Source organism: Macadamia integrifolia, unplaced genomic scaffold (assembly GCF_013358625.1).
Source record: "Macadamia integrifolia cultivar HAES 741 unplaced genomic scaffold, SCU_Mint_v3 scaffold2090, whole genome shotgun sequence".
NCBI lineage: Eukaryota > Viridiplantae > Streptophyta > Magnoliopsida > Proteales > Proteaceae > Macadamia > Macadamia integrifolia.
Window position 1 is genome coordinate 82,137 of NW_024868505.1, and position 27,356 is coordinate 109,492.

General features: G+C 37.4%; 2 protein-coding genes across 9 annotated transcripts; one reads left to right on the forward strand and one right to left on the reverse strand.

The window, feature by feature from the left end:
* Nucleotides 1–1,093: 1,093 nt before the first annotated feature.
* On the reverse strand, nucleotides 1,094–15,477 carry LOC122065681 (glucose--fructose oxidoreductase). 6 transcript variants are annotated; one of them, XM_042629523.1, is made up of 13 exons: nucleotides 15,355–15,477; nucleotides 14,985–15,123; nucleotides 14,742–14,882; nucleotides 8,494–8,542; nucleotides 8,208–8,225; nucleotides 7,455–7,570; nucleotides 7,237–7,350; nucleotides 6,320–6,370; nucleotides 5,895–5,983; nucleotides 2,629–2,689; nucleotides 2,285–2,362; nucleotides 2,016–2,126; nucleotides 1,094–1,663 (listed from the first exon to the last, which is right to left on the reverse strand). In XM_042629523.1, exons 2-13 carry the CDS (start codon nucleotides 15,105–15,107, stop codon nucleotides 1,535–1,537), a joined length of 1,080 nt encoding a protein of 359 aa, XP_042485457.1. In that variant the 5' UTR covers nucleotides 15,108–15,123; nucleotides 15,355–15,477; the 3' UTR covers nucleotides 1,094–1,534. The 6 variants fall into 6 exon arrangements, with proteins under 6 accessions (XP_042485457.1, XP_042485454.1, XP_042485452.1 ...); XM_042629520.1 differs by lacking the exons at nucleotides 14,742–14,882; nucleotides 14,985–15,123; nucleotides 15,355–15,477 and adding exons at nucleotides 10,128–10,268; nucleotides 10,370–10,500; nucleotides 10,685–10,879; XM_042629518.1 differs by lacking the exons at nucleotides 14,742–14,882; nucleotides 14,985–15,123; nucleotides 15,355–15,477 and adding exons at nucleotides 10,128–10,268; nucleotides 10,370–10,508; nucleotides 10,685–10,879.
* Nucleotides 15,478–18,995: 3,518 nt separating this feature from the next.
* On the forward strand, nucleotides 18,996–26,960 carry LOC122065677 (sister chromatid cohesion 1 protein 3-like). Of its 3 annotated transcripts, XM_042629506.1 has the most exons (14): nucleotides 18,998–19,215; nucleotides 19,742–20,003; nucleotides 20,091–20,137; nucleotides 20,252–20,301; nucleotides 20,406–20,467; nucleotides 20,558–20,934; nucleotides 21,047–21,158; nucleotides 21,269–21,405; nucleotides 21,505–22,082; nucleotides 22,174–22,222; nucleotides 22,423–22,468; nucleotides 22,557–22,692; nucleotides 24,254–24,395; nucleotides 25,570–26,960. In XM_042629506.1, the coding sequence occupies exons 1-13, from the start codon at nucleotides 19,095–19,097 to the stop codon at nucleotides 24,350–24,352; spliced, it is 2,076 nt and encodes a 691-aa protein (XP_042485440.1). In that variant the 5' UTR covers nucleotides 18,998–19,094; the 3' UTR covers nucleotides 24,353–24,395; nucleotides 25,570–26,960. The 3 variants fall into 3 exon arrangements, with proteins under 3 accessions (XP_042485442.1, XP_042485441.1, XP_042485440.1); XM_042629508.1 differs by lacking the exon at nucleotides 24,254–24,395 and having other exon boundaries at nucleotides 18,996–19,215; XM_042629507.1 differs by lacking the exons at nucleotides 24,254–24,395; nucleotides 25,570–26,960 and adding an exon at nucleotides 22,998–24,232 and having other exon boundaries at nucleotides 18,996–19,215.
* Nucleotides 26,961–27,356: the final 396 nt, after the last annotated feature.

The window sequence follows — 27,356 nt, forward strand, 5'->3', positions numbered from 1 at the left end:
AATTTTCAACTACCCATTTTTTTATTTATATTTTTTTCAGTAAGAGAAAATGCATAAAATCACAAAAGAGCTTGTACATCACTGTAGTCTATAGGGGATGGGATTGAAATTCTCTTTTTCAGAATCATAGAACCGAGTTGTTTTAGAAAGTTAATTACATCATCATCTGGTGGTTTGAGCTGGTATATGAGTTTAGCCGAAAAAGATTTAATGTCCGAAAGGATAGGAATATTATGAAAAGACCAAAAAGTAGTTATGTAGTTACTCGAATAAGCTGGTAGCTTGGTTGAGTTAGTTCATATATCTCCTCTCCCAACCATCATCCATTGCCTACTTCACTCCCAAGAGCAACCCTCGTATGTACGCTTCATCTGTGTTTTCCTGTCATAGTGTAATCAGCTCTAATTAAAGTAGAGTTTATGTTCGTCACGAGTAGGGATGGCTATAGGATTGTTTCCCCTTTCCATTTCATTCCCCCAAAATAGGGAACATAGTATTAAGTATCGATAACGTATCAATATCATCAAAGATTGATACAGATACAATGCAAATATGGTTGGGTATCAATGGAGGATAAAATGGTCTAATGCTCGATTTTTTTTTTTATCCAAAACTGAAGGCAAATGGTCTAATACCGCTCACGGCCGATAAATGTAACTTTTTTTGTTTGGCAAATACCGGAAATGTGATTTAAATCCCTAATGGGGAAGAGGTAGAGCCTAGAGGATATTTGTCTAGAACTTGTCAAGTATCACTTGATGATAATATATTCATTTGGTAACCACTTGTTGTATGTATAATGGAAGGGTCTCATTTCAAAAACTTTACACACATTACGGTGCTAATTTATAGGCTCCAATGGTTTCTTAGTAAAAGCTATGTAGATGGAAAATTTTCTAGTTAATTCTTTCTTTCTGATTCTGATTTTTCGAAGTAGTTTAAGATTTTCCCTTTCTGTAAATTTTACATGGAAACAAACGGAAATTATTTACCTACATTTTTCTTTCCTTTCCTTTCCTTTTCTTTGGGGTGCAATGGTGTACAGACTTGCAATGCTTGATCGCCAAATGATCTTACAGACATATCAAGGCTGTTAACCAGGATGAGACCATTTTCTCTTTCTTATTATAACACAGGAAACAAAAGACAAGATGCAACAGGCAAGTGATAAACAATTGTCTCCAAACTGACAATATTAGTCTAACAACGGAGATGATGGTCCATCTTAATTCTTAACACATCAACTCTGAATAATCTAAATTCCCATCTTATGGATACCTTCATGCTATACCACTCACCTTTTGAAGGGTGTCCAGCATCAGGTCAGTACATTGTAAAACCAGATACTTGTAGCTTCTGCTTTACCAGACTGGTCCTGCATCCTGTTTCTTGGGGTTGGCAACTATCTTGGATTATGCCTCAACCTAAAAGGAATGAATATCCAATAGCTCTCTGTAATTTGAATTTGGTCAACCCTGTCTTAATGTTTTATGTGTTGCTTAAAGTAGCATCTGGCCTGCAGTCAGCTAGAAGCCTAGAATTTCTTCACATTCACCTGTGCTCCCTGCTTCATACCGGATTCAAGCATTGCCTCTAAAACGGCAACATCTTGAGCACCTTCAACAAAAGAACTACGAGGTTCAGCTTCATAGTTGCCTCCTTCCTGTGATGTAGCAGTGAAATAGGATATCAGTGAGATCCTTGATATAAGCAATAGAACAAGAGTTTTAATTCTTTTGGGTGGAAAGTAAACTAGAACTTATGCTTTAAATAATAAATGGATATATTTTTTCTTTCTTTCTTTTTTTTTTTTTGGGGGGTGGGGATTTGTCTTCTGGCAACAAGATTTTTTGCTAAATATTATGTCAAAATGTATGTCAATTGAGAAGTTCTAAGATTATAGCAAAACCAGTAATGAACATTGAAAATAATTATAGCTCTCACTCTCTCTGGCGCACGTTTGACATTAACAATCGCTACAAACATTCAGTAAGGGTTAGCATGTTATATACTACCTTAAGGGGAGCCTGCGAAATGTCGTGTATGAAAGCCTTTAACTCTTCTGTCACCCCAGAAAATGTGTGAAAGGAATTTTGGCAATGTCCATCTGCTGTATACAGTGAAACCTGTGATGGTATCACAAGAGATGAGTACAAGGTTACTGTTTCAGTTAGCTGATTACTAAAAATGACAATGTAGCGTGTAAAGTAACAACATGGAAGTTTAAGAATTTCTCGATGAAATTATCACTACCAGAACAGGAGATGGTTTCTTTGTACTTTACCGAGTAACCGTGTTTCCCATCTTTGCTACCACGGTCAATTTGTAGTGTACCCTTAGAGCCAACGATTCGCCAGAATATCTAGAAGAACAAATATTTAGTGTTGCATAAGTGGGTAAAACACGAAAGGAGAAAAGAATGCTACCCGGTCGTGCGCTCCTGTGCCAAGACTCATGAGCGGCTAAATGATCACCCTACCGCCCTTTGTTGGATGCTTCAGTTCACACTCCCGTTGGTTCTTGCACTGGTTCAGGGGCCGCATGACCAGGTAGCATTCTCTCTCCCAATATGATAAATTGGAAAGAAAAACAAAAAAATTTAAGAGAAACTATCATTTTAGTACATACTTTGGGTGATCTTGACGATACCGCCATTACAAACACTCCAGCACAACCATTCTCCAATTGACTACACAGGCAGACAGGTAACCAACTTAAATTTTCACTTCAAGAAGAACAATATTTTTCCCATTTTTGTTAAGAATATAAACATATAATTAAGTTTATCATTAAAATGAACACATGAGTATTTTGTAATTTTATTTTCTCCTCCATTGTCTTGTATTTTTTTCTTGTATTTTTTTCCCCTGAAAAAAAAGGATTAAAAACCCGGAATTGGGATCCGGATTGGTCCTAGCCGATTCTGATCTTTCATCAGATCGGAATCAGTCGGGATCGTTAAGAATCAATCCCAATAAGCCCTAATGATATTATCCATAGAGGGATCAGCCGATTCGGATTGGACAGAATCCGGATTGGCTGATGTGGATCAGCCTCTGATCCGAATTGGCCAATCCAATCCTGAAATACTGCTGATAAATCTCTGTTTTCTCATTGTTCCTTCTCCATCTCAACAAATCCCCCTCCGGTAATGCTGTTGGCTGACTTCATTGACAACAGCAATGCCTAGGAATGTCAATTGTTGGATTCCAAAAAGGTTTTGTCCTAATCGGATAGTCATCAATTTGATGCTAGAAATTTAGATGGAGTCCCTTCACCCCAAACTGAAAAAAGCATAATATGGGTACCACAACATCACCAGGAGAAAGTAATAGAGAGATCAGAGTACGAAGAGACATATGGTAAGAAAAAGAAGGCTTACGTGACACCTGTGATTTAAAAAAGCTAAAAGCTATGTGAGGTTTCATGGCCTTCCTCCTACATCCCCTTGTGTAGCCTTCCAAATTTGTTGCAGTTTCTAGAAGTTGGGTATAATCATGTGAAAAATGTCATAAAAGACTTGAATATAAGTAGCAAAACAATTTCTCTTTTTTCATAGAGCTAGCCTGTTGTCATGAATGTGCATTTATATTTCCCAGTGTTCAATATAGGAAATACAACCTCAAACGACTATCTACGACAAACTTCACAAAAGTTGTTTGAGGTGGTATGTCCATGTTCAAAGGAGGCCTAAGGATGTCCTAGTAAGGAAGAGTGATCAAATTAAGATTAACAGAGCCAAAAGAGATAGGGGCAGGCCCAAAATGACCATAGGTGAAGTGGTAAGAAATATTATGCATATTCTCGGTCTTGTCCCAAGTATGACATCGGATAGAGCCTATTGGAGGGCAAAGATCCATGTAGCCGACCCCATATAGTTGAGATCTTCCTGTCTTGCTAGGCTGTGCCTCTTCCCTCTCATTCTCGTCATCCTACTCTCATCTTTCTTTTCACATCTCTCATCTTTCCACCTCTTCCTCCCCCCTGTTTCTTTTTGGACTTTGTCTATTTGGTTTTGTTTGGATCCATGTAGCCGACCCCATTAAGTTGGGATAAGACTGAGTTTGTTGTTGTTGTAGTAGTAGTGTTCAATATAAGCTGAACTCCACTTGGCTTGGTGGGATGCCTCACGGCGCGTTTGGTTGTGTAAATCTAATGGTGCACGTATCGAACACGGATGTCAATCTTTTGAGAGACATTCTCTTGAACAATCTTCGTAATTGAAAAATCGTTTGGTTACCATGAGTTTGTTACATGTTTCTTCCTGGAAAACTGTTTGGTTACCCTGATTTTATATAATGATTTTTCCTGAAAAACTGTTTGGTTACCCCGATTCTGTGTAATGATTTTTCCTGAAAAACTGTTTGGTTATCCTCATTCTGTGTGTGATTCATCTTCACTACCCATTTCACCCCCTTACCTACCAGTGCAATATTTCTTCCCTATCGCTAGAAAAAATTATAAAGAGGAATGAACTATGTCCCCATTTAATCTTCAAAACATTGCACCAAAATCCCAAATCCAGGTACAGAGACCGGGATAGCTGGAAACAAAAAATGAATTCAAGAGACAATTAGAATTTTCCCCATAAGTTGAAGAATATCAAACCAGAAGCATGCTTCAATATGGTAATATCAATTCCCTAATATTCAAACCCTCATGTGCATCAGTAATCAGTTAATAACATTCTTCCAAAACTATGACAGTACTGTTATCCCAAAACAATATCCTACCCTATCCTACATTTCCAATTCTTTGCACCATCAAGAAATGTAATCCAAGTATATAAATGATTGAAATCTACTAGCAAGTATGACCATCCAAGCCGGCGGTGACATCCTGGTCCGCTCCTGCACAGTCTCAAACAAATGGGGCAACATTCGGTACACCCCAGCAACATTGGAATCCCACCAAGAACATTTGGACATGCTCAATAACAGAGAAATCCCCATTTAATCCGCAACTACCAATTTTTTGACCTAATTTCGTAAAATAGGAAAGAAATTCCCATTTGATCTCCACTGAACAATAGCCTCCCAGATCTTTCAACAAATCCAAGGTTTTGCAGAAAATATTCAGTAAGATTGACAGAAATGGAGAGTGAGCGAGAGAAAGAGAGAGAAATGAATACCTTCGACGGTGGGAGAGTGACCAGGTAGGTCGGCGGTGGACGGCTTCCTTCTTCGGCTGGAACGTTCGAAGATATGAAGGTAATGGAGTGACCTCTGGTTTTGAGAAATAGCCCTTGATTTTTCACTCAAATATGGAGTACCCATTTTATACCATTGTCCAAAAATGTATGCCATATATGAGCTTAAGTGCTGAGGTAAACTCAGCCCTGAGCGTCATCCTTTACAATTTTGTGATTCTTAAGAACTATGTCCCTCCCATATGAACGACATTCTATTCGAACCAAACACTTAAAAAAACAAAAAATTGTGAATCTAAAGAAATACTTTCTGTAGATTTACACAACCAAATGCGTCCTTAGAGATCAAATCTATAATTAGTGAAAGCCTAAAAGCCAGTTTTCTTTCCCATCCCACCCTCTTTTTGAGTGAGTGGGCATTGAAGGAGGGTTTGCGAGGATGTAACTGAAAGCATCCTCAACTAAAATGCCAATATACTATCAGAGGTTGGTGCTACTGACCATTACCCTTGAGCCAACATCACAGATTGGGTTCTGTTGCCAAAGTCATCTATGGCTTCTAGGCAACAGTGCCATTGACAAGGGCCATTGATATGAACCAAAAAGAAGGAAGAGAATGAAAGAAAGAAAAATTTTGGCGAGAAGAAAATGGACAGCTATCTCTATTATTTAATTACTAACAAGGCACACACAGAAAGGCACAAGAGTATCCTAGGCTAATTCACACCATGCTTTAGAAACTTACAAAAGGGAGCATATATTATCTGGTGGAGGCAAAGTCATATCCACATGAGATGTAATAGCAGACACCGAGGCTACTTCACACCCAACAACCTGTTCAATATAATGGGACTCATGCTTAGTATTTAATCAAATGATAGATAAAGTGGGTACGACATGATTGTTTATGACACTGATTAGGTAATAGTACTATTCAACATACAAGTATATTACGCGCCACTAAAATCATGAGGTCACAGGATTCATCATGCTTTACAGCCCTTACCCATCAAAAGAACTAGAAAAGAAGGGCAGAGGATTAAATTATAGATGGAAACAATTAAAATTTATTCTCTAATTGCACTAGGATGGGGTTTCCAGACTAAAAAAGACAATGATTAATTTTCCCAAGATTAATCGTCTGATATATGAAATTAACAAGGAGCTTACCATCCTCAATCCTGCTATGAAGTGTACTCCCATATCTACAATGAAGCCTCCCTGAAAAACAATATACTTTTTGGTATGAACCAGATCCACTTCCATAATGTACACAAATAATTGTAAAATCCAATATGGAAGTAGGCCGTATATCTTCATAAGTCAAAATAACCACAAAATGGAGAATACATGGCAAAACCATCATGTTTCTACAGATAACAACCGGATATAGAATATGTATTACCTAGTGCAGGATGTTCCCTATGTTCAAAGAGACTAAATAGCATAAAAACAAAAACGGTCACTCTCTCATGATTCAATTCCAGTATACCTCAATTGAGGTGTCCAAATGAAATGAAAAATGGAATTACTAGGATGAAATCATGCTCAGCAATTAAATTTTTATAAGCAGATGTTTTGGGTTTAGTTAAGATAAAATGTCACCAGTGCCGTCCTCCTTGAATATCATGATACAATGATAATGTCATACTAAACTCGACAAGCAGAAAACTCAGAGACAAGAAAGCACATCTTCATATAATAAGTGGACATGATAATTTATGGATGCCATTGATAGAAAGACTTTATGTGAGCATGTCCATAAAGTACATGAAAATACTGAAAGATGGATTCTAAGATAAATATCAGATGATTAAATAAAATTTGGGATATAAAGAAATCTGTTGACTTATGCAACATATAAGTCCAATGAAATATTTGTTATGAAAGAAAGAAGCAGCATTGTTCATACAATGTCTTACCAGATGATAAAATCAATCACACCATACAAAAGATGAGGTAAGAATGGCTACACAATACTTGACTGCAATTAGTTTTCAACTTGAATGACATATACAACAATGATGATATAAGCTAATCACTTCTTATGCCTGAAATGAGTTTTGTCAGCCATACACCTCACTTACTATGAAGTTGCGCCTCCAAGAGCTTGAGAAGTAAGGATTTGAACTGTTCATTGATCCTTCAACAATGAGTTGGACGCTCATCATTTCACCAACGTCATTTATAAGTTTCTTACCCTGTAAAAAAGCTCAATAATTTGTGTTTAAAAAAGGGAAAAAAGCTGAAATAATGTATAAAATAAAACAAGGAGAACAATACAATACAAGCTTAAAATAAATACCTCCACGAAAGCTGGTTCAAACCGATAGTTTTCTGCAACAGCCCAAATTGGTCGATGAGGGGAATTGGTAAAAAGGGAATTGTAACCGGAGATTGCAGCCTCTGCCTCATTAATAGCTGGGCAACCAAAGAAATTTGCTTACTAAAGGAATAAGCAAATAATATTTCTTTCTTGTATGGATAAACAGAATTTATTGAATCCGAAAAAGGAAAAATATAGAGAGCAAAAGATTCAACAACTCAAAATTTTTTTGTCCCGTACGTTTTGCATTTTAAAAAAATTGAGTATTTTTTTCCTCGGGCTGCATTTGTTTTGCCATAAAATATTTTACAATATATTTGTTTAAAAAAACAATACAAAAAAGTACAAAGATGGAAAATATTTTACTGAAATGCAATGCAAAAAGTTGGAAAACAACATCCATTTCAAAATTTGGGATATTGTTTTCCCAAAATAACGAAGGTTTATCCCCAAGAAGCACATCTAAAATGATTGAGTGAGGGAACAAATACAGCCGTATGATGGGGAAGGCCAAATGGCAATAAGATATAAAATAAATTTTACAAAAATAATTTCCAGGAAATGTTTGCAGCAAAACAAACGCAGCCTCACTGTAAGTAAAGAAAAAATACATAAAGATTCAGTCAAAAAAGCAAGAGCTGTAACCAGATATTCTTGTTGTTAACTTTCATGGATAAGAGAAAAAGTACCATAAAAGCAATAGTTGAACAAAAAGAATTGGATGATACTTACAGGATGCAGCTGGTTTCTCTTCAGTTCCACCACGATGATCAGGCAGTGTTGAAGGCCAATACAAATAAGGGGGAAAAGGCAACTTTTAGAACTTCTACAGAGTAAAAACATATAAGTGCAATGATTTTTTAGTTAGAATATTATGAAGATGACATGATAAGTAGTTAGAACTATATCCAGTTATTGTGCATGTTTTTCCTTCTTTATAATGAAGTGTCACGAGATGACACAAGGAAGATCCATAACCTCCTCTTTCCCTTGAATCATGTTAAAATTTTCAAATCACCTTGGAGGACATGCTTCCCAGCCTTTAGCATTCTCAATGATATGTCCACCTGCACAAATAGGTGTTCTGTTAGTCTTGTCCGTTCTCAAACAGATGCATTGATTCGTAACATTGGAACTGAGTCAGATTTCATGATCTATAATCTACAAGTTTTAACAAAATAAGTGTTGATGTACACATTTACATCTCCTTAGGTGAAACGGTAGCAAACATGGTATCAGAGTAGGGGGGTTGAGTGTTCACTCCTAGGAAGTGCCAAAGGGAGTTTTTCCCCACTTCTTTTCCCATAGTGTCAAGTGTCGGCACGAGTATCTGTCACGTGCAAGAACTAAGATGGCCTGCACATGCGGGTGAGTGTTGATGTATACATTTGCATCGCCCTTACCTAATAGTTTGAGCTTTTAGGTGAAGCGGTAGTGAACAAAAAGAACCGGTAGAGGGACATATTTCCTTAGCAGTAATGAGTCCACAGATAAAGATGGAGTTTACAGATTTGACAGACTTCTTTCAAGATCATGAAAGCAGAGTTTGAACTATTTTATGACAATTTTCACCTGTGCTATAGGGGTCAATGCAAATATGAATAATTTTGAGTCATTACTCATTACCGCTGCAAAACAGGTCTTCTTCCTGTGAAATGGTTGGTGAAATAAGCCCCGGGCCGTGTCCAACCATGAGTCAAGCTGTGTAAGCAGGTGTTGAAATGTGGATTTTTGGCAATTGGATGCATCCTACTAATCATAAATGTTTCCACTCAACATCAACAGTATGAAAGGCAATAAAATAGTGAAAGGGGAGGGATCAGTGAGACTTTATAGCTTTGGAGAATCTTCAACCCACCTCTTGTTCTAATAAAACTTATCATCTTAACTTTATCTTTGCACTGTCTTGTTCTTCTGACAATATGGACATTACCAATTACTATTTTCTTGCTAAACTAAAATGCTATATGATAAAGAATGACCTGCCAGTGTAAAAATGTGGGTTCAAGTATGATGGCAGCCAATTTCAACAAAAAATGTGGCAAGGCTAGGACCAACTCCACTCCACCCCCTCACATGACCTTGCAAAAGTGGAACTTACACAAGGTCCACCACCTCCCCCTTTTTCCCTTTACGGTTAATCCGCAAGAATCATAAGATGAACCAAAGAGGTTGAATTAATAAATTTATGCACTTTATTATTTCAGTGGCGCACACTTCTCCTTCATATTGCTTGTCCCCGTATAATATTACCAAACAAATGTACATTCAATACTCCAGTGTTCTCTTAACTCATTCATAACCCTATATTTATGTGGTTGCCAATCAGCGAAGAGCATTACCAGCTTGAATTTCGCTCCTTTCCTCTCTTGAATATCCAGACTCAATTTTGGATTTTGAGTCTCTTTCTATACTCTTTTTTGCAAGATCATTCCATATAGTTTAGCGACTATAAAGAGAAAGGGACAATAGAACACTACAATGAAAACTAAATACAGTTTTGGTTTTAATTCAGCAGAACATCGAATTAGTGGATATACAGCACAACAATCTCAACTGCATAAACTCTGACAGTCTGAGAATCGATTTTGTGGATCTATATTTGTGCAGATGAGTAACTCCGTGATTTGAACAAAATACTGCTTCCCATACCTGAGTTTGTCCAGCAACAACAACTGCTACTCCAAGTATCGAACTATCCCGACTGATGTCAACAAGTCCGTCATCTCCCCACTTACATTCTATGTCGGGGAAAATTTTGCGAGCTAGAACAACAGCAGCTCTCGCTGATTCCTACATTGATTAATATAGAAACAGAGAAAGCATAAATAAATTCAATCCAATCTCGAAAATTGCGAATTAACTGATGGTTCCAGTAGAAAGTTTTTAAGTACCTCACTACGGCTCCAAATTGCTTTCACAACCACCACATCAGCTATCTCACTTAGCCTGGGAATATATTGGGTTCGAACAAAGATTCCGGCACCGAGCAGCGCAATGTGGGGCTTCGTCGTCATCTCAGGCGCTGTAGATCTTTAGAAACAAATGATTATCTCAAATGGATCAAGAACTTGAAGGAAGAAATTCTATGGAATCCCAGATCACTACAGAAACCAAAACGAAGAAAGAAATACGGTGTGAAAATCCCGTAAAAGAAAATATCCTCTCCCAAATGTTGGAAAGGATAGAGTTCGAGAATCTGTGAAGACCTGGTTTCTCTCAAATGGATGCGGAGCGGAGAAGCTTCAGGGAGTCGAAGATCACCTCGAGAATCAGAAAGTCAGTGAGGCTTTCGCCAGAGAGTGAGACCCAATTAACCAAAGTAGATCTAGACGAGCAGGAGTGCAGGACACAACATATGCCGGACAAGTTTAATACCTGCCGCGAGTAGCCACGGGACCACGAATCAATACAAGTGACACTGGCTATATAAAATCGTCTGAAATTCTCATCTTGTGCAATTCTTTACAATGCCCCCTTAGGTGGTCGACACATGTACAATTCCAAATGAACGGTCCAGATTTAAATACCATTGACACAACTTTAAACCAGTGAGAAACTAACGTGAATCAAACCATTGGAGAACAAACCGATTTGGTTCATCATTTTGAAATAAAAGTTGAAAGAGTTTCCCTCTCCTCTTTCGGCTCTCTCTCTCTCTCTCGATCTCGACTCTCCCTCTTTGTTACTAAAAGCCCTGACCCTCTTTGTCACAGAAAGCTTGGACCTGCTCTCTCTCCTCTCTCTCCTCTCCCTGCTCTCTCAACTCTCTCTCTGTTCGTCGCTCGACTCCACTTTCTCTCTGTTCCTCGCTCGACTCCACTCTCGACTTTCCCTTCCCTTGAGTTCCTTTCCTTCAAACTCCAATATACTCACGGGACCAGGAGAGTGAGTGCCAAATTAATAAATCCAAACAAAGAGGATGTGGTCCACATAAACACTCATTGGAAACGACGACCTCACTGAACTAAACACCACCGGAATTCGGCAGATATAACAAACAAGTGAAACAAGAACTAGAATTCCAATGTCTGGAAAAGCAATGAAGAAAAATAAAGAAAAAAGAATGTTTCTGACGCACCTCTTATGGGCTTAACGTTAGCTTTAGTGGGGGTAAGAGTACTGTGTTGAACAAATTTCGTTTCAGATCTCGTCTTTTCTTCAGTGGGGAACAAAACACCATCAATATCCTGAACTGAAATTCGGCCTTCGGTGTAGATATCGGGATCGAACAGATGAGTCGATCATCTCCAAATTTCACAAACCCATCAACTTCTTCGGCTACAACCTTGTGGGGAACCTTCTCACCGCACTATATACTCTCCGGGACGAGATGGTAATATAAGATCTGCTCCATGTCAATTGGTCCGTTCGTGGCTTCGACATAGCTTCATCGTTTGGAGCCAAAACAATTAGAATGTAACCATCAGACACTGAGAGAGAGATAGAGAGAAGCTTAAATCTAGAACCGCCGGAGAAGAAGATGCAGCAGCCGATCAGAACATACAGCAGAGATACCTCAGTTCCCTCCTTTATACTGCAACTAAACATAATCAAACACTAGAAAACTGAAACCAACTCCTAAAAATCTCATCCGATGTTTCAGATCGCCAAAAAACAACAAAAAGAAAACCAATTTATAAATTAAATTATTACACTACGAAGGATGAATAATTTACCAGATCAACATTCTCGTTCTTAATTTCCTCCAAACTGATACCACCCCATCTTCGCCGATGGAAGCAAACGAACTCAACAATTAATGGAACTCACACAGAGAATCAAAACCGAAAAAAGAACGAAAAACTTAAACCTAAATCGTTAGAGAAGAGAAGAAGCTACAAGCCATGGCCGATGAGAAGCCTCGTCTCGTTTGAACCGGTTTGGTTTGAATCTTCACACGGCCGGTTCAATTGGCCTCTAACCAGGTTTTGGTGAAGATTCAACCAACAATTAATCCTGGCCGTTTACTTAAAGTTGTACACTTGTCGACCACCTAAGGGGGCATTATACAGAATTGCACAATATGAGAATTTCATACGATTTTTATCAATTTTTTTACCAAGAAAAAAGCCTAACGAAAGGTAGGGACGGAAAAATTGTCACATGTCATACTCTTATTGGAGCATAAAAATCGTGATTAAACGAGAGATGTACAGACCAAATGAATGCTTCAGTTCCACTAACTACCACTCGATCTTCACACCAAAAAAATCTCCTACCACTGATCTGTTTTGGCCTTTTTGATGTTAATACCTACGACTCAATCAGAATATCAGACATTGAAGGACAATTTCGTCATTTAAATCTGCTGTCTAATGCCGTGGGGCATGGGCTTATTGATCCATGGGCTTGTTTTTGGGTCATCAAACTTGAAGGAAAATGGCTTCTACGGGGGAGTGTGTTCATGAGTCAAGATATATTTTTTTTTGGAGGGAAGTGACCGACCTACCCCTCATGAAATATTGATTGATATTTCTATGGATCCTTACTCATGTGTTTCTATTGGTTTTTTTATATGCATAGGAATCACACTCTCCCATAGGAAATGTTTTCCCGAATTTTCATGAATCCAATTTTTTGCCTGGGAGTGTGTCCCCTAGGCTAGCACCCTAGCCAATGAGACCACACACTTGGGCATTGATTTGGAGGGGCAGGATGGTCATCGCACGCCCTGTGTATGGGCACAAGGGTGTGCTCCTGGACATAAAACACATCTCCTAACTTTAATTACTATGGATTATGCTAAGACGATACACAACATATACTAGCATCTCTTTCATCTATCCCCCTCATTTTTATAAAATAATATATATGCCCTCTATTTTTTGTAGAAGATATAGACACAAGGAGGTGTTAGCGTATGCTACACAATTCGATAGTTAGCATTATTTCTCCCAATTTCCTATAAAATAAAAATAAAAATAGATGACTATTCATATAAGAAATGGCATGACCAATATTTGTTATATTGTCACATTGACCCATCTTCTTCTTCTTCTATTTTTTTTTTTCATATGCATGTATTGCGAAAGGGAAAAAAAAACAAAAAAAAACAAAAAAAGACAAAATATAGGCAAATCCCACTATCTTATTATGACATACCTAGATAAAATGAAGAGAATCCCTAACCCAAGCAGGACATGCCCTATTAAGAAAACAAAATAACCCCAAAAAACAAACAATATCACACTAGCCCATCTTCTTCTATGCATATATGTTACGCAATTTGAATGCTTCTCTCAAGTCAATTTTAGATACCAATAATATGTTAAGAACTTAATTTATCTTAACGAATTGTGACGATATTTCTATTTTTTGTTATCATGGTTATATGGGACTCATATAGGGGTAAGGACAACTTTATACAATAAGAAGGATAATTATGACATTTTGTTTCCTCTATTGTGGGTGAATAAAGCTTTCTCCATAGGTTAATGTACTACATATAAAAACAGATGATATGTAATTAGTAACAAAAGTTCAACATTGATCATTACTTCGTACCTTCAAATTTGTATATTCTATGAGAATACTTTTGTCATACACCAAAAGTTGCATCAAGTTTTGATTAGAGGATTTAAAAACATTTATTTATTTTTGATATAGTCATATGTCAATGGATTAAATTTTTCTTTCATCGATAGGGGAGGAAGAATCCCCACCTTTAGTGATGTGACCATGTCAGTGTATTGGAGAAATGCTAACAGCACATTCAACATTGACACCCCCTGGTGGCATGTATCAATCACGAAATTTATTTTTTATCCAATCCAAGAAATTAAATAAGATTCAATTTTTTGTCAAAGTTGCTATATTTTTTCTGTATTTGGCTTAGTTGTCACAAATTTTTTTTTTNTATATTACCAAACAAATGTACATTCAATACTCCAGTGTTCTCTTAACTCATTCATAACCCTATATTTATGTGGTTGCCAATCAGCGAAGAACATTACCAGCTTGAATTTCGCTCCTTTCCTCTCTTGAATATCCAGACTCAATTTTGGATTTTGAGTCTTTTTCTATACTCTTTTTTGCAAGATCATTCCATGTAGTTTAGCGACTATAAAGAGAAAGGGACAATAGAACACTACAATGAAAATTAAATACAGTTTTGGTTTTAATTCAGCAGAGCATCGAATTAGTGGATATACAGCACAACAATCTCAACTGCATAAACTCTGACAGTCTGAGAATCAATTTTGTGGATCTATATTTGTGCAGATGAGTAACTCCGTGATTTGAACAAAATACTGCTTCCCATACCTGAGTTTGTCCAGCAACAACAACTGCTACTCCAAGTATCGAACTATCCCGACTGATGTCAACAAGTCCTTCATCTCCCCACTTACATTCTATGTCGGGGAAAATTTTGCGAGCTAGAACAACAGCAGCTCTCGCTGATTCCTACATTGATTAATATAGAAACAGAGAAAGCATAAATAAACTCAATCCAATCTCGAAAATTGCGAATTAACTGATGGTTCCAGTAGACAGTTTTTTAAGTACCTCACTACGGCTCCAAATTGCTTTCACAACCACCATATCAGCTATCTCACTTAGCCTGGGAATATATTGGGTTCGAACAAAGATTCCGGCACCGAGCAGCGCAATGTGGGGCTTCGTCGTCATCTCAGGCGCTGTAGATCTTTAGAAACAAATGATTATCTCAAATGAATCAAGAACTTGAAGGAAGAAATCCTATGGAATCCCAGATCACTACAGAAACCAAAACGAATAAAGAAATACGGTGTGTAAATCCCGTAAAAGAAAATATCCTCTCCCAAATGTTGGAAAGGATAGAGTTCGAGAATCTGTGAAGAGCTGGTTTCTCTCAAATGGATGCGGAGCAGAGAAGCTTCAGGGAGTCGAAGATCACCTCGAGAATCAGAAAGTCAGTGAGGCTTTCGCCAGAGAGTGAGACCCAATTAACCAAAGTAGATCTAGACGAGCAGAAGTGCAGGACACACCATTGCCGGACAAGTTTAATACCTTCCGCGAGTAGCCATGGGACCACGAATCAATATAAGTGACACGTGGCTATATATATTTTTACCAAGAAAAAAGCCTAACGAAAGGTAGGGACGGAGAAATTGTCACATGTCATACTCTTATTGGAGGATAAAAATCGTGATTAAATGAGAGATGTACAGACGAAATGAATGCTTCAGTTATTCCACTAACTACCACTCGATCTTCACACCAAAAAAATCTCCTACCACTGATCTGTTTTGGCCTTTTTGATGTTAATACCTACGACTCAATCAGAATATCAGACATTGAAGGACAATTTCTTCATTTAAATTTGCTGTCTAATGCCGTGGGGCATGGGCTTATTGATCCATGGGCTTGTTTTTGGGTCCTCAAACTTGGAGGAAAATGGCTTCTACGGGAGAGTGTGTTCATGAGTCAAGATATATTTTTTTTGGAGGGAAGAATGACCGACCTACCCCTCATGAAATGTTGATTGATATTTCTATGGATGCTTACTCATGTGTTTCTATTGGTTTTTGTATATGCAAAGGAATCACACTCTCCTGTAGGAAATGTTTTCCCAAATTTTCATTTATCCAGTTTTTTGTCTAGGAGTGTGTCCCCTGGGCTAACACCCTGGTCAATGAGACCACAAACTTGGGCATTGATTTGGAGGGGCACGATGGTCATTGCACGCCCTATGTCTGGGCACAAGGGCGTGCTCCTGGACATAAAACACCTCTCCTAACTTTAATTACTATAGATTATGCTAAGACAATACACAACATATACTAGCATCTCTTACATATATCCCCCTCCTTTTTATAAAATAATATATATGCCCTCTATTTTTTGTAGAAGATATAGACACAAGGAGGCGTTAGCGTATGCTACATAATTCGATAGCTAGCATTATTTAGCGTATGCTACATAATTCGATAGCTAGCATTATTTCTCCCAATTTCCTAGAAAAAAAAAATAATAATAGATGACTATTCATATAAGAAATGGCATGACCAATATTTGTTATATTGTCACATTGACCCATCTTCTTCTTCTTCTCTCTCTCTTTTTTTTTTTTTTTATTTTTTTTTTTTATGCATGTATTGTGAAAGGAAAAAATAAATAAAATATAGGCAAATCCCAATATCTTATTATGACATACCTAGATAAAAGTAAGAGATCGAATCCCTGACCCAAGCAGGACATGCCTTATTAAGAAAACAAAATAACCCCAAAAAACAAACAATATCACACTAGCCCATCTTCTTCTATGCACATATGCTACGCAATTTGAATGCTTCACCCAAGTCAATTTTAGATACCAATAATATGTTAAGAACTCAATTTCTCTTCACCAATTCTGACGATATTTCTATTTTTTTTTATCATGGTTATATGGGACTCATATAGGGGTAAGGACAACTTTATACAATAAGAAGGATAATTATGACATTTTGTTTCCTCTGTTGTGAGTGAATAAAGCTTTCCCCATACGTTAATGTACTACATCTAAAAACAGAAGATATATAATCAGTAACAAAAGTTCAACATTGATCACGACTTCGTACCTTCAAAATTGTATATTCTATGAGAATACTTTTCTCATGCACCAAAAGTTGCATCAAGTTTTGATTAGAGGATTTAAAAACATTTATTTATTTTTGATATAGTCATATGTCAATGGATTAAATTTTTCTTTCATCAATAGGGGAGGAAGAATCCCCACCTTTAGTGATGTGACCATGTCAGTGTATTGGAGAAATGCTAACACCCCCATTCAATTAATGCACATTCAACATTGACACCCCCTGGTGTAATGTATCAATCACGAAATTTATTTTTTATCCAATGCAATAAATTAAATAAGATTCAATTTTTTATTTTTTGTCAGAAGTTGCTATATTTTTTCTGTATTTGGCTTAGTTGTCACAAAGCTTTTTTTTTATTTTTTATGATAACTTATTAGTTTGGGCCAATCACATGTCGAGCTTTATCTCACGACCTGCCCAACATAGGCCCACGGGCCTGACCCACAAAGCCCATGGACTTAGGTCAATGGGCTAAATAATGTCAAAGTTCTAGAGTTTTCTACAAATGTGTAATAACTATAGATATTTTATTATAGATATTTATAGAATATATTTATGAGAGATATTTTGTGAGAGATTTTTAGAGTTATCCACTAATGAGGTGGGAAGCTTATAGTTTCTCCCCAACCATTGGATGGAGAACATTTGTAAATATTTTAATCATCCATTGTAACTTGGGGTGCTTATAAATAGGTGTTGCCTCATTTGACAAAGGCACTCACCAATGACCAACTAAGAGTGTTCAACTAAGTAAGTGAGTTATCGAGCCTTGTACTCAAGAGTTATTCAGTGCAATACAAGTTCATTATTCCCAAACTCACTCTTGTGTTCACTTATTCTCTTCCCAAGCCCCTTGAGGAGTGTGGTTAGGCTGACTTAGTGCTAGTGGGAGTACTAAGTGCCGGTGCGGTTGCTTAGAAAGGTCTAAGGCCGTGACATTTAGCTTAAAAAAAAAAAGAAGCAAACTTTAAAATTTGAGATACGACTAAGAGATAATTTAGAAGTTCATTCGATTATGACAATATATATATATATATATATATATACACATAGATGGATATGACAAATAATATTCAAAAGTTTATAGATTTTACATGATTATTTTCCTTTCTCAACGAAAGTTCCGCTTTCACAAATGGTGAAAGAAAGACACAAAATCTAGGATAATTACTACTCCCCCCATTTGTTGGAGGTATGAAATACCTTTGACTATACTGTGACGCCCATTGCAAGGCAATAAAGACCATCAACATGGTTTGAGAAAAACCCTTCCCTTTCCTTTGTACAAAGATTTTACTTCAAACTAATCAACCCCACCACTTAAGATCCAAAATCGTGACTGACCATCTAGGTAATTGGTCCCCTCATAGGCTTAGACATGGTTTCGGTCAGTCAGTTAATTATCAGTCCGCAACTAGGCTCACAGTAATTAGGTTATAACAAGGCTTCAAACGGACTAATTGGCTAATCATACTATGAACTACCCATAAATGAATTATAATCAAGCTATCTACGCTTAAATAAGCTATAAATAGTTGGATAAGGGGGTCGTTCAATCTTCATCGAACACACATCAGACTACAACCAAACACCGCATTGGATCATTTACTAACTAATCAACATGATGTTAGGCTTTTACCGATCAAGATCTATCAGGCCTACCCGTGCGGGCCTGCGGACTAGCATTTGACACCCATACAGCCATACTAATGGAGGGGTGACATTTTTTTTCTGGTGCGTAAATTAGAGGATGGAATTTTCATCATCCCATCAGTCATGTTGACAAAACATTTTTCCACACTCCAAGGGGACAAGAACCGTCAACCGATGGCACTCTCGTTATTAGACTCAAAATATTGGAAAGTTTTGTAACTCAAAATCCCCACATTGGATACTTGGCGCCAATGCATACTTCCCGCGCTATTATTCATTTCTCTCTTTCCTCTTATAATCCCACTGTCTATGTTCTTGTAATGATAAAACACCGTAAACCAAAGAACGGAAGAAAGTCGAGAAGCCAGAAATCTAAAGTCGAAAGCCCTAGACCTTGAAGATGTTCTACTCACACAGCTTTCTTGCAAAGAAAAGTCCTTTAGGGACGATTTGGATGGCAGCGCATATGCAACAGATTCGAAAGCCCCAAATCGTCGCCACCGATATCCCTTCCTCTGTCGGTATGTCTTCATCGTTATTTCCCTCATTCGACTCTGTTCAAATGTTTATAAACGGGTTTAAAAGTTGATCATGATTTACCTTTTTTTTTATTTTTTATTTTTTATTTTTAATTCGAAAACGATTACTTACTATTCTTCATTTTCTTCAGTAAATCCCTATTTTTTGTTGTTCATCATCAAAAGCCAGAACCACATCTTGAAATTCTGAAAATTTCTGAAGAATCTAGAAAAGTTTGTTTCTTGGAGAGCCAAGAAGGTTTTGTCGTTCTGATTCTGTATGAGTATCTGACGTACTAAGTGAACCATACGGGTTGGACACATCAAATTGGAACTCTCCATGAGTGCCACTTATCCAGTATATATCGAGATGATGCTTTGTTCCCATTGCTTTGTGATATTTATTGGTAGTCTATTACGAGAGGATTCTATATGTGTTATTTGAATCAATGTGTATTCAGTGTTTAACATGATTTTCTTTTACTTGAGTTAATTTCCTCGTATTGTTTTATGCTGATGGTGCCTTTAGATTGTATAATGTTCCCGGAAGTCCCAATTGCACTAAGATTGTCAGCACACCTTCTACTGGGTGTCGTTGTTATATATTCAAAGAAGGTGGAGTATCTCTGGCGTGACAGCAATACGATATGGCGGACAATAAACACTGTCTTTGGCACAGGAGATGTTAATTTACCAGAGGATGCAACTCATGCTCCATTTTACGCTGTTACTTTGCCAGAAACATTTGAGCTTGATGCTTGGAATTTGGATGCTGAGTTCTCTCTTGATGGGTAAGATTTTTCTGGTCCTTCTGTCCGATGGGTATCTTATGTTCCTGTTCCAACTTGTTGATTGAATGTTTGTATTTTGATTCTCAGATCACCAGATAATCATCTTAAGAGTCGTGAAGAGATTACACTCATAGGTTTTGGTCTTGGATTGATGCTTGCATTTGAGAACTTTTTTTTAATCTTTCTGAAAATATATTTGAAAATTGTACATATCTATGAGTGAATCTTTGGTTTTATCTTGTCCACAGATCAGATCCCTGCTGAAGGAAATCCTTATATTGCTTTCTTCATCGATGAGGTTCAAAGTCTTTAGCAAAATTAATGTTATTGATATTTATAGTTTCTGATATATGGAATACCAAGTACTGTTCAGCATTTGACAAGTACTTTTGCTCTTCATAGGACATTAGAATGGATATATCTCCACCTGCAGAGATTCCAGAAATTAGTCCAATGGAAGAAGAGTATGCTTCTTTGATATCATATGATTGCACTTTTGAATTTCTAGGAATAAAAATACAAGGCTCGAATAACATGATATCTTTTTTATGTAGTGTCCCCTATTCAGTTCCAGCAGACAATGTTGTGGGTGTTTCAGATCCTGGTCCAAGAGATCAAACAGCAGCATCCAGTCAGAGGGATGCTGAAGTTCCTACCTCCCAAGGCCTCCCTGAAATTGAAGTTATTCGTGATGCTGTTCATAACTTTGGGTCGGAAGACTTTCCAGAGTTGCCAGACCTCAGTGATGGTGCTTTTGAACAAAACAGTCAATTCAACCAGAACATGAGTGGGGAAAGGGAACTTTCTCCAATTGTGGAGGATATACTAGTTTCTGGAGGGCAATCTGAACCATTTCAGTTACAACCAGAACCGCCAGCATCTGTTGCTTCAGAAGAGGCTCTTGAGGGTTTCAACACCCATTTTTCATTGGGTGGGTTCACCTTTAGCTTCATAACAATATATCTATGCTCATTTTTTATTTTACCGGGTTAAAGAAAAAATTCCATTTGGCTTCTCCATGATATTGGTTTCTCGAGATGCAGGTCATATGTCACCTGGATTAGTGATTCAACCAACACCGCCTGTTGAGAAACAAAAACCGAGACCAAGGAAGAGAAAACAGTCGTTTGATCAGTCTGTAGTGTTGCCGAATAAGTAAGTGTTGATTATTTATTTATTTTTTTTCTGGGTGTGTAAAGTTCATAGTTTACTCTTATACTCATCATTGATTATGGAATTTCATGTCATTGATTTGGTTTTTATAGGTTCATGAAGGAGAGCCTCAAAGACCCTAGTCGTCTAGTACACCGTCGTAAGAAACTTCCTTGCACAAATTTGGATGTTTGGAGGTTCAACAACAGGTTAAGGACGGAGCATGTCTTCCATGAACAATCAATTTCTGGTGAGTGATTTCTACTTTTGCAGGCTGAGTCTTGGTACCACACCAATTCTGGTCTGCGGAACTGATTTTCTGAGAATCTGGACATATATCTTTCTGCAGGGTTGTGTACAGATCTTCAAAACATTTATAAGAAGGATTTCATTTCTTCCAGAGTTGGTTTAATTCCTACAGAGGATGCTCCTGCTGAATTGAGGGGTGCACAGTCTCCTGCTCCCATACCTGACCATGAGATGGAAACACAAAACATTTATAAGAAGGATTTCATTTCTTCCAGAGCTGGTTTAATTCCCACAGAGGATGCTCCTGCTGAATTGAGGGGTGCACAGTCTCCTGCTCCCATACCTGACCATGAGATGGAAATTGAACACCTTCGATTTGAGGAAGGCCATGTTGGTTCCATTTCTATTTCTGAATTGATGCCTACTTCACCTGGATTGGTGCCTTCACCATCTATTAGAGATGGATTCACTCCCATCCATGCCAGCAGTTTAGGGCCAGGGCACATGTCAGAAATGTCAGCTGGAACTGAAGTACTGCCTACACCTGATCGAGAGGGATTTACTGAACCACCTAGCACTGAGTTGGGAACACCAATGACTCGTTTCGAGGAGCATTTCAGTCTCAGAGATACTGGTTTTTCAGTTATTCCAGAGTTGCTAAATTCTGCAGAAGCAGATGTGAGTTGTTTGTGTGGGTGAGGGAGGTGGATCCCACAAGCACTAAATGCCACATATTATTGACTCATGGTATTTTTTTCATGCAATGTAGGACCTAAATTTTCTGGAAGCATATGACACACCAGCTAGTAAGCTAACTGGTATGCCAAAAACTTTTCCATCCCATATGCAATGGCGTTGAATGATTTCCTGATCTGCATAGTGTTTTGTTCCAATTTGCTTTTGGAAGCTTAATTCAAATGATTATGGGAATAAGCTTTAAAAGGAAAAATGTATTTAAGCGATCTCCGCCCTTGTGGTAGTTAGATATTCTTAGTGACATTCCAATTTCTTTTAACAGGGAACAGACAAAATGAAGAAGTTGACACACTATCTGTAAGGACCAGGTAGGCATTTGCATTTTAGGCTTCAAGATCTGAGTGGCATTTTGTAATCCCTAATGGCCTTTACATGTCTGACTTGAATGACCTGCAGGGCTGTGGCTCAATATTTGAGAAGGCAGTCACCTTTAACTCCAAATTCAAAGGGTCCATCAGGAATCCTTAGCTTGAACAAGATTTTAGAAGGAAAAACCAGAAAATTAAGTGCGCGGATGTTCTACGAAACACTGGTAGGCTCATGAGAAATTCTATTTAAAGATGCAATTGCAATATTTCATGATTTCCCCCATACAACATGTCTGTTAATACTAATTTTTTTTTTTGCCCCAGGGGGGGGGACCAATTTGTATTTTTTATTTAAACATTACAGATTGTACCTTCATACAGTTTCCTTTATCCTTAAAATTGCAAACCCAGAGATGCTGCTTTGATCAATGAGCTTCTTATATTATACCATGAAGTGATCTATCTAACTGCCTAACAAATGTGATTTCTTGCCGAAATTGGTGAACTCTAAATTACAATATTCTTTCAGTTGGCTCTCGGCTGTAGCATTGCTTATTTCGTTGGCAGCCCTCAAGAACAAGAAACCCCAACTAGACAGATTGCGATCAGTGCAAAAACAATGACATAACGATTAGTTTTCAGCCTTTTGCTTTAAAGGTTAGATCATGTCTTTGGTTCTGTAACAAATCATTATTCTAACCTACCTTAGTATGCCCGCCAATTTACATTTTAGCAGATTGAGACCATTCCAAGTGGTTAATTCTGTCATACTTTACTGCTCCAATCTAAAGATTGGAGCTATTGGCATTGATATTGAAATGATATACATGTAAGACGAATTTTTCACATACGATTTTGAACACTGATACACTTCACAAGCGACTTCTGAATTCATTGTGCTCACTGAAGCCTAGTGCAAACTGACACAGATGTAAAATTTTAGTAAAGAAAAGATAAGCAGCTTAATTTCGTTGTCATTCTGCATGTGATGCCCCAGATTAAACTCCAGAATTACCAACTTGAAAGTGAATGGTCAATCCAATAGAATAATTGATGGAAGATAAAGAAAGAAATAAAGAGAAATTATGTGAAGGAATGAGTGTGTAAATCCCTTAGCCCTCTTCTACTACTTATATTACTCAAACAAGAGAAACGATGAAACTGCCTCCCCTCGGATAACCATGGAACTGACCTCCATTTTAATGAAAGGTAGATGGTAGGGTACTCGATTGAACAAATTGATTGATGATTTGGTAAATCCCGACAAGTCAAACCTTTAGCCTTGTGTTTGTGAAGTTCATATAGGGCCTTTAGATGCAAGACATGGGTTTTTTTGTTTATTTATTTACCAGGGATTGTGACTTTATGTAACTCCTTGTAGATGCATTTGTTCTCCAATTGCACAGAAGTCATTATTTATATAGTTGAGTTATATGTCGGATCTTTGCTTGGGGTGCTTGTTCTTGTCTCATAATGTGACCACTTCTTTGTTCTCAGTTTTGTCAAACTTAGTGCACAAAATGAAAGTTGTATTTCTCATCTAATTCTTTATGTCCAATTGTTTTTGTTGCACTTCTGTTCTTTGTTGCTGTCCATATCTATCTTCAGTGTGAAATTGCTTTTGACAATTTCAATCCATTTCATTCAGAAAATTATGTTCTAAATGTTCTCTTGAAACTGTGTATTTGTTCTCATAATTATGGTTATTTTTATTTGTAAAACTGCGGATTAGAGTTGTGATTGTATATTTAGGGAATATATGCTTATATTATCTGTGAATTGTAGGTTTTGAAGAGTTATGGACTAATTGACGTAGAGCAAGAAGTACCTTATGGTGACATTACTTTGAAGTCGACTGTGAAACTTTCAAAAGCTCAACTTTGAGGTCATATTGTTTTGACTTATTTGCAGGCCTTCATGTACATATGTGAGTAATCAGACCTTCATTAGGACTGAGGAGGGATATATTATCTTTAACAGTCTGAACCATGACATTGCAAGAACTTAAACATATATTTAGTAAATGTTAATTAGTGTGAAAGTGGTTATCTTGTTTAAGGTTTGGGATTCAATTTGTGTAGAACCGACCTCATAAGTTGGGATAAGGCTGAGTTTGTTGTTTATTCAAAGTTGTGTGGAAGCCTTTTAAGGTTATAACAATTCAGTAAGGCATGCATAATATTAAGTTTCAGTAGCCTTTCACTTTTTGGCTTCCATGCATTTTGACAGTTTGGCTGGACTCATCATTGACAAGCCAATGGTTTAAGACAAATGATAGTCCATAAGCTTGATGTGACTCTAGAAATTATGGGCTTTATGTTCTGAATGGTTCAATTGTTTTGTTGAGTCTGATTTTTGAAACACTGATTGACATCTAATTGTTGCTCTTCAAAAAATAGACAACCACTGCAGCATTACCTCATTAACTTCGACCCGATACTGGGAATACCTCTTCAATTGGACTACATTACCAAGACTGTTCCTTGTTATTTAATCCCATCTGGAAGCTATTGGAATAATGCACCAATCTCCCTGAGTTGCTGAAATGACCATTATAATTTTTCTGACATGTGAGTCTGTGACAAGCATGTGTCTATTGTAAAAGAATGACATTGAAAATGCAAATCCTTAGTATTTCTGTACTTCATATTCAAAGAGTGAAGGGCTTGGCAGGGACTGAAATTGTTCTTCCAGATGCATCATCTATGTGAATGCTTGTTCCATTGTTTTCCTCAGCAATGCCTATTTCAGGTTTTAAAGTTGTGCCTGTGTGTGTGATTAGCTTTTCTAACATTACTTGCGAGGAAAGTGTCCTTAATATCATTTTGATATTGGAAAGGCAAATCCTTAGTATTTCATTTGCTTCTCAGTCAAGGAGTCAGAAGCTTGGCTGGATATTTAGAGTTAAATTCTTTATTTTCCCTGAATTCTGATTCCATTGATTTCCTGTCCAAGCCATTCAAGGTTTCAAAGTTTGAGTGTCTGTATAAAGGAATAGATATGTAAAAAAAAAATCTGAAGTTCGGGGTTTCAAAGTTTGAGTGTCAGTGTGTATAAAGGGGTAAAAAAAATCTAACCTTTTTTGTTTCAATGAATTGCAGTTATGTTTCTACACCAGCATTGATGGAATTCTCTGTAAGTGCAAAATTGAGCTGCACTGAAGAAAGCAAAGCTGTTGACTTTGAAGTCATTTATGCCTTTATGGGTACTTCTACAAATTATGCTAGATTAGTGTAGTTATCTATACTCAGGAAAGCTAAGTTGACAACTCGGATAGTGTTTTTTGTATGTGGTCGATCATATTGAGAATTGTATCAGATGTAAGCTTATTTGCCTCACCATTCATGTAATTAAATTAAGCTCTGAATGCACTTCTTTTATGAAGTGATTTAAAAGGCATATTCCCATGTCCTGAAACTCCCCAAATACAGCTCTAATATCTATTTCAAGTGAAAAATAATCTCAACCAAACCATTGGAATCTCAGCCAGTAATGCAACACTTTGTTTCAGTTTGGATGTCAAGAAAAGAAAATAGTAAATATTAGTGGAGTCGTATGCTTTGAAAAATTTCTTTAGTTCTGCTCTTGCATTCTCCAACAGGAAATGATAAATATCAAGAAATAAGATCGTACGGTCATCTGGGTTGCGTGTACTTAAAGATTCCAAACTAAATGTCTCTTCTGGTCAGTCTACCATTGTTGCTAACTGCCACTGCGGTTTACCTTGAAATCTACTATTGTATACGGACGACACGTAAGATAGAAACGGTTGAAGTGACCGTTACAAAACAAACAGGGATGAGATATTCGTAATCGTGTCCAACGGCGGGCCGCGGAGAACAGTAGCCTCGTTGAAGCGTTCAAAAAAGCTGCCAAAGTACAACAACGAACAGCTGCCCATGGGGTCCACTCCACGATGGCATTGACACGAAGCGTTAATTCCACGTGTAAGCACCAGAGGATGCACGATAAGTTGTTCACCCATCTGGGCTGGTTGGGCTAGTGGGCTCGTGGGCTCGTGGGCCTTCCCTTCTATAAATAAGGAGTATGGTAGTGGTGGATTCTCTCAAGTTCCAGCTCTGACGCTCTGAGTTTCTTTACAAGGTCTCTCTAGTCTCAACTCTGAACACAACGGAGATCCAAGTCTTCTCTCCAAACCAGGAAAGCTCTTCTTCTGTGTTGATAGCTGATAGATCAGTAATGGCATTGGTGTCGGTTCTCAACAGCTGCTTTGGTCCTTCCTCCTCCTGTGTCTCCAACGAATTGATGGAAGCAGATGATGATCGACGAAACCAGAAAAAGTCGGAACAAAAAGATAAAAGCAGTGAAAGAGAAGCCAAAATCTAGAGCTCCTCCACCAGTTCCAGTTTCTTACTTCCCCGTTAACTCATATCTCTCTCGCCTGTAGCGTTTCTACTTTGTTGTGATAACTCTTATCTCTATTAGACTGTTACCATGAAATATGCAGAAATGATAACTCTGTGTTTTTCAATTTCAATTTGCATATTTTGTTCGTTTTTGGAATCGAAAACTCCTAACACCAAGGGATCAAATGCGTGACAAAACTGTTTACTTAATAATGACGGATCAGCACAATTCAGGAAACCCCCTCTGGGAATTTGAAATTGAAATTGAAATTGGTTCACTTTCTAGATTCTCAAATTCAAAATCCTTGAATTATTCACTATTCAAAGGGATGGGGATTAAGTGTTCAAATCACGATTGTGTTACAAGCTTAAAATCTTATGGGTAATTAATAAGTTTTTACATAAATTCTATGTGTCACAAGAAATGTGGAAACATGCAAGACCACTACTGCAGCAAGTTATTTTACAATCAAAGAAGTTCAAGAACACATTTATGTGTATACATTTTTTTTTTTTTTTTT

Excerpts from the sequence above, each read along its gene's own strand:
- LOC122065681 (XM_042629523.1), bottom strand. The coding sequence starts at position 15,107 with ATGACGACGAAGCCCCACATTGCGCTGCTCGGTGCCGGAATCTTTGTT. Across the intron at positions 14,883-14,984 it reads CAATTTGGAGCCGTAGTGAG|GAATCAGCGAGAGCTGCTGT; the intron begins GTACTTAAAAAA and ends TAATCAATGTAG. Across the intron at positions 2,690-5,894 it reads GATAATATATGCTCCCTTTT|TCAATTGGAGAATGGTTGTG; the intron begins GTAAGTTTCTAA and ends CTGCCTGTGTAG.
- LOC122065677 (XM_042629507.1), top strand. The coding sequence starts at position 19,095 with ATGTTCTACTCACACAGCTTTCTTGCAAAGAAAAGTCCTTTAGGGACG. Across the intron at positions 20,468-20,557 it reads ATTAGTCCAATGGAAGAAGA|TGTCCCCTATTCAGTTCCAG; the intron begins GTATGCTTCTTT and ends TTTTTTATGTAG. Across the intron at positions 21,159-21,268 it reads TCTGTAGTGTTGCCGAATAA|GTTCATGAAGGAGAGCCTCA; the intron begins GTAAGTGTTGAT and ends TGGTTTTTATAG.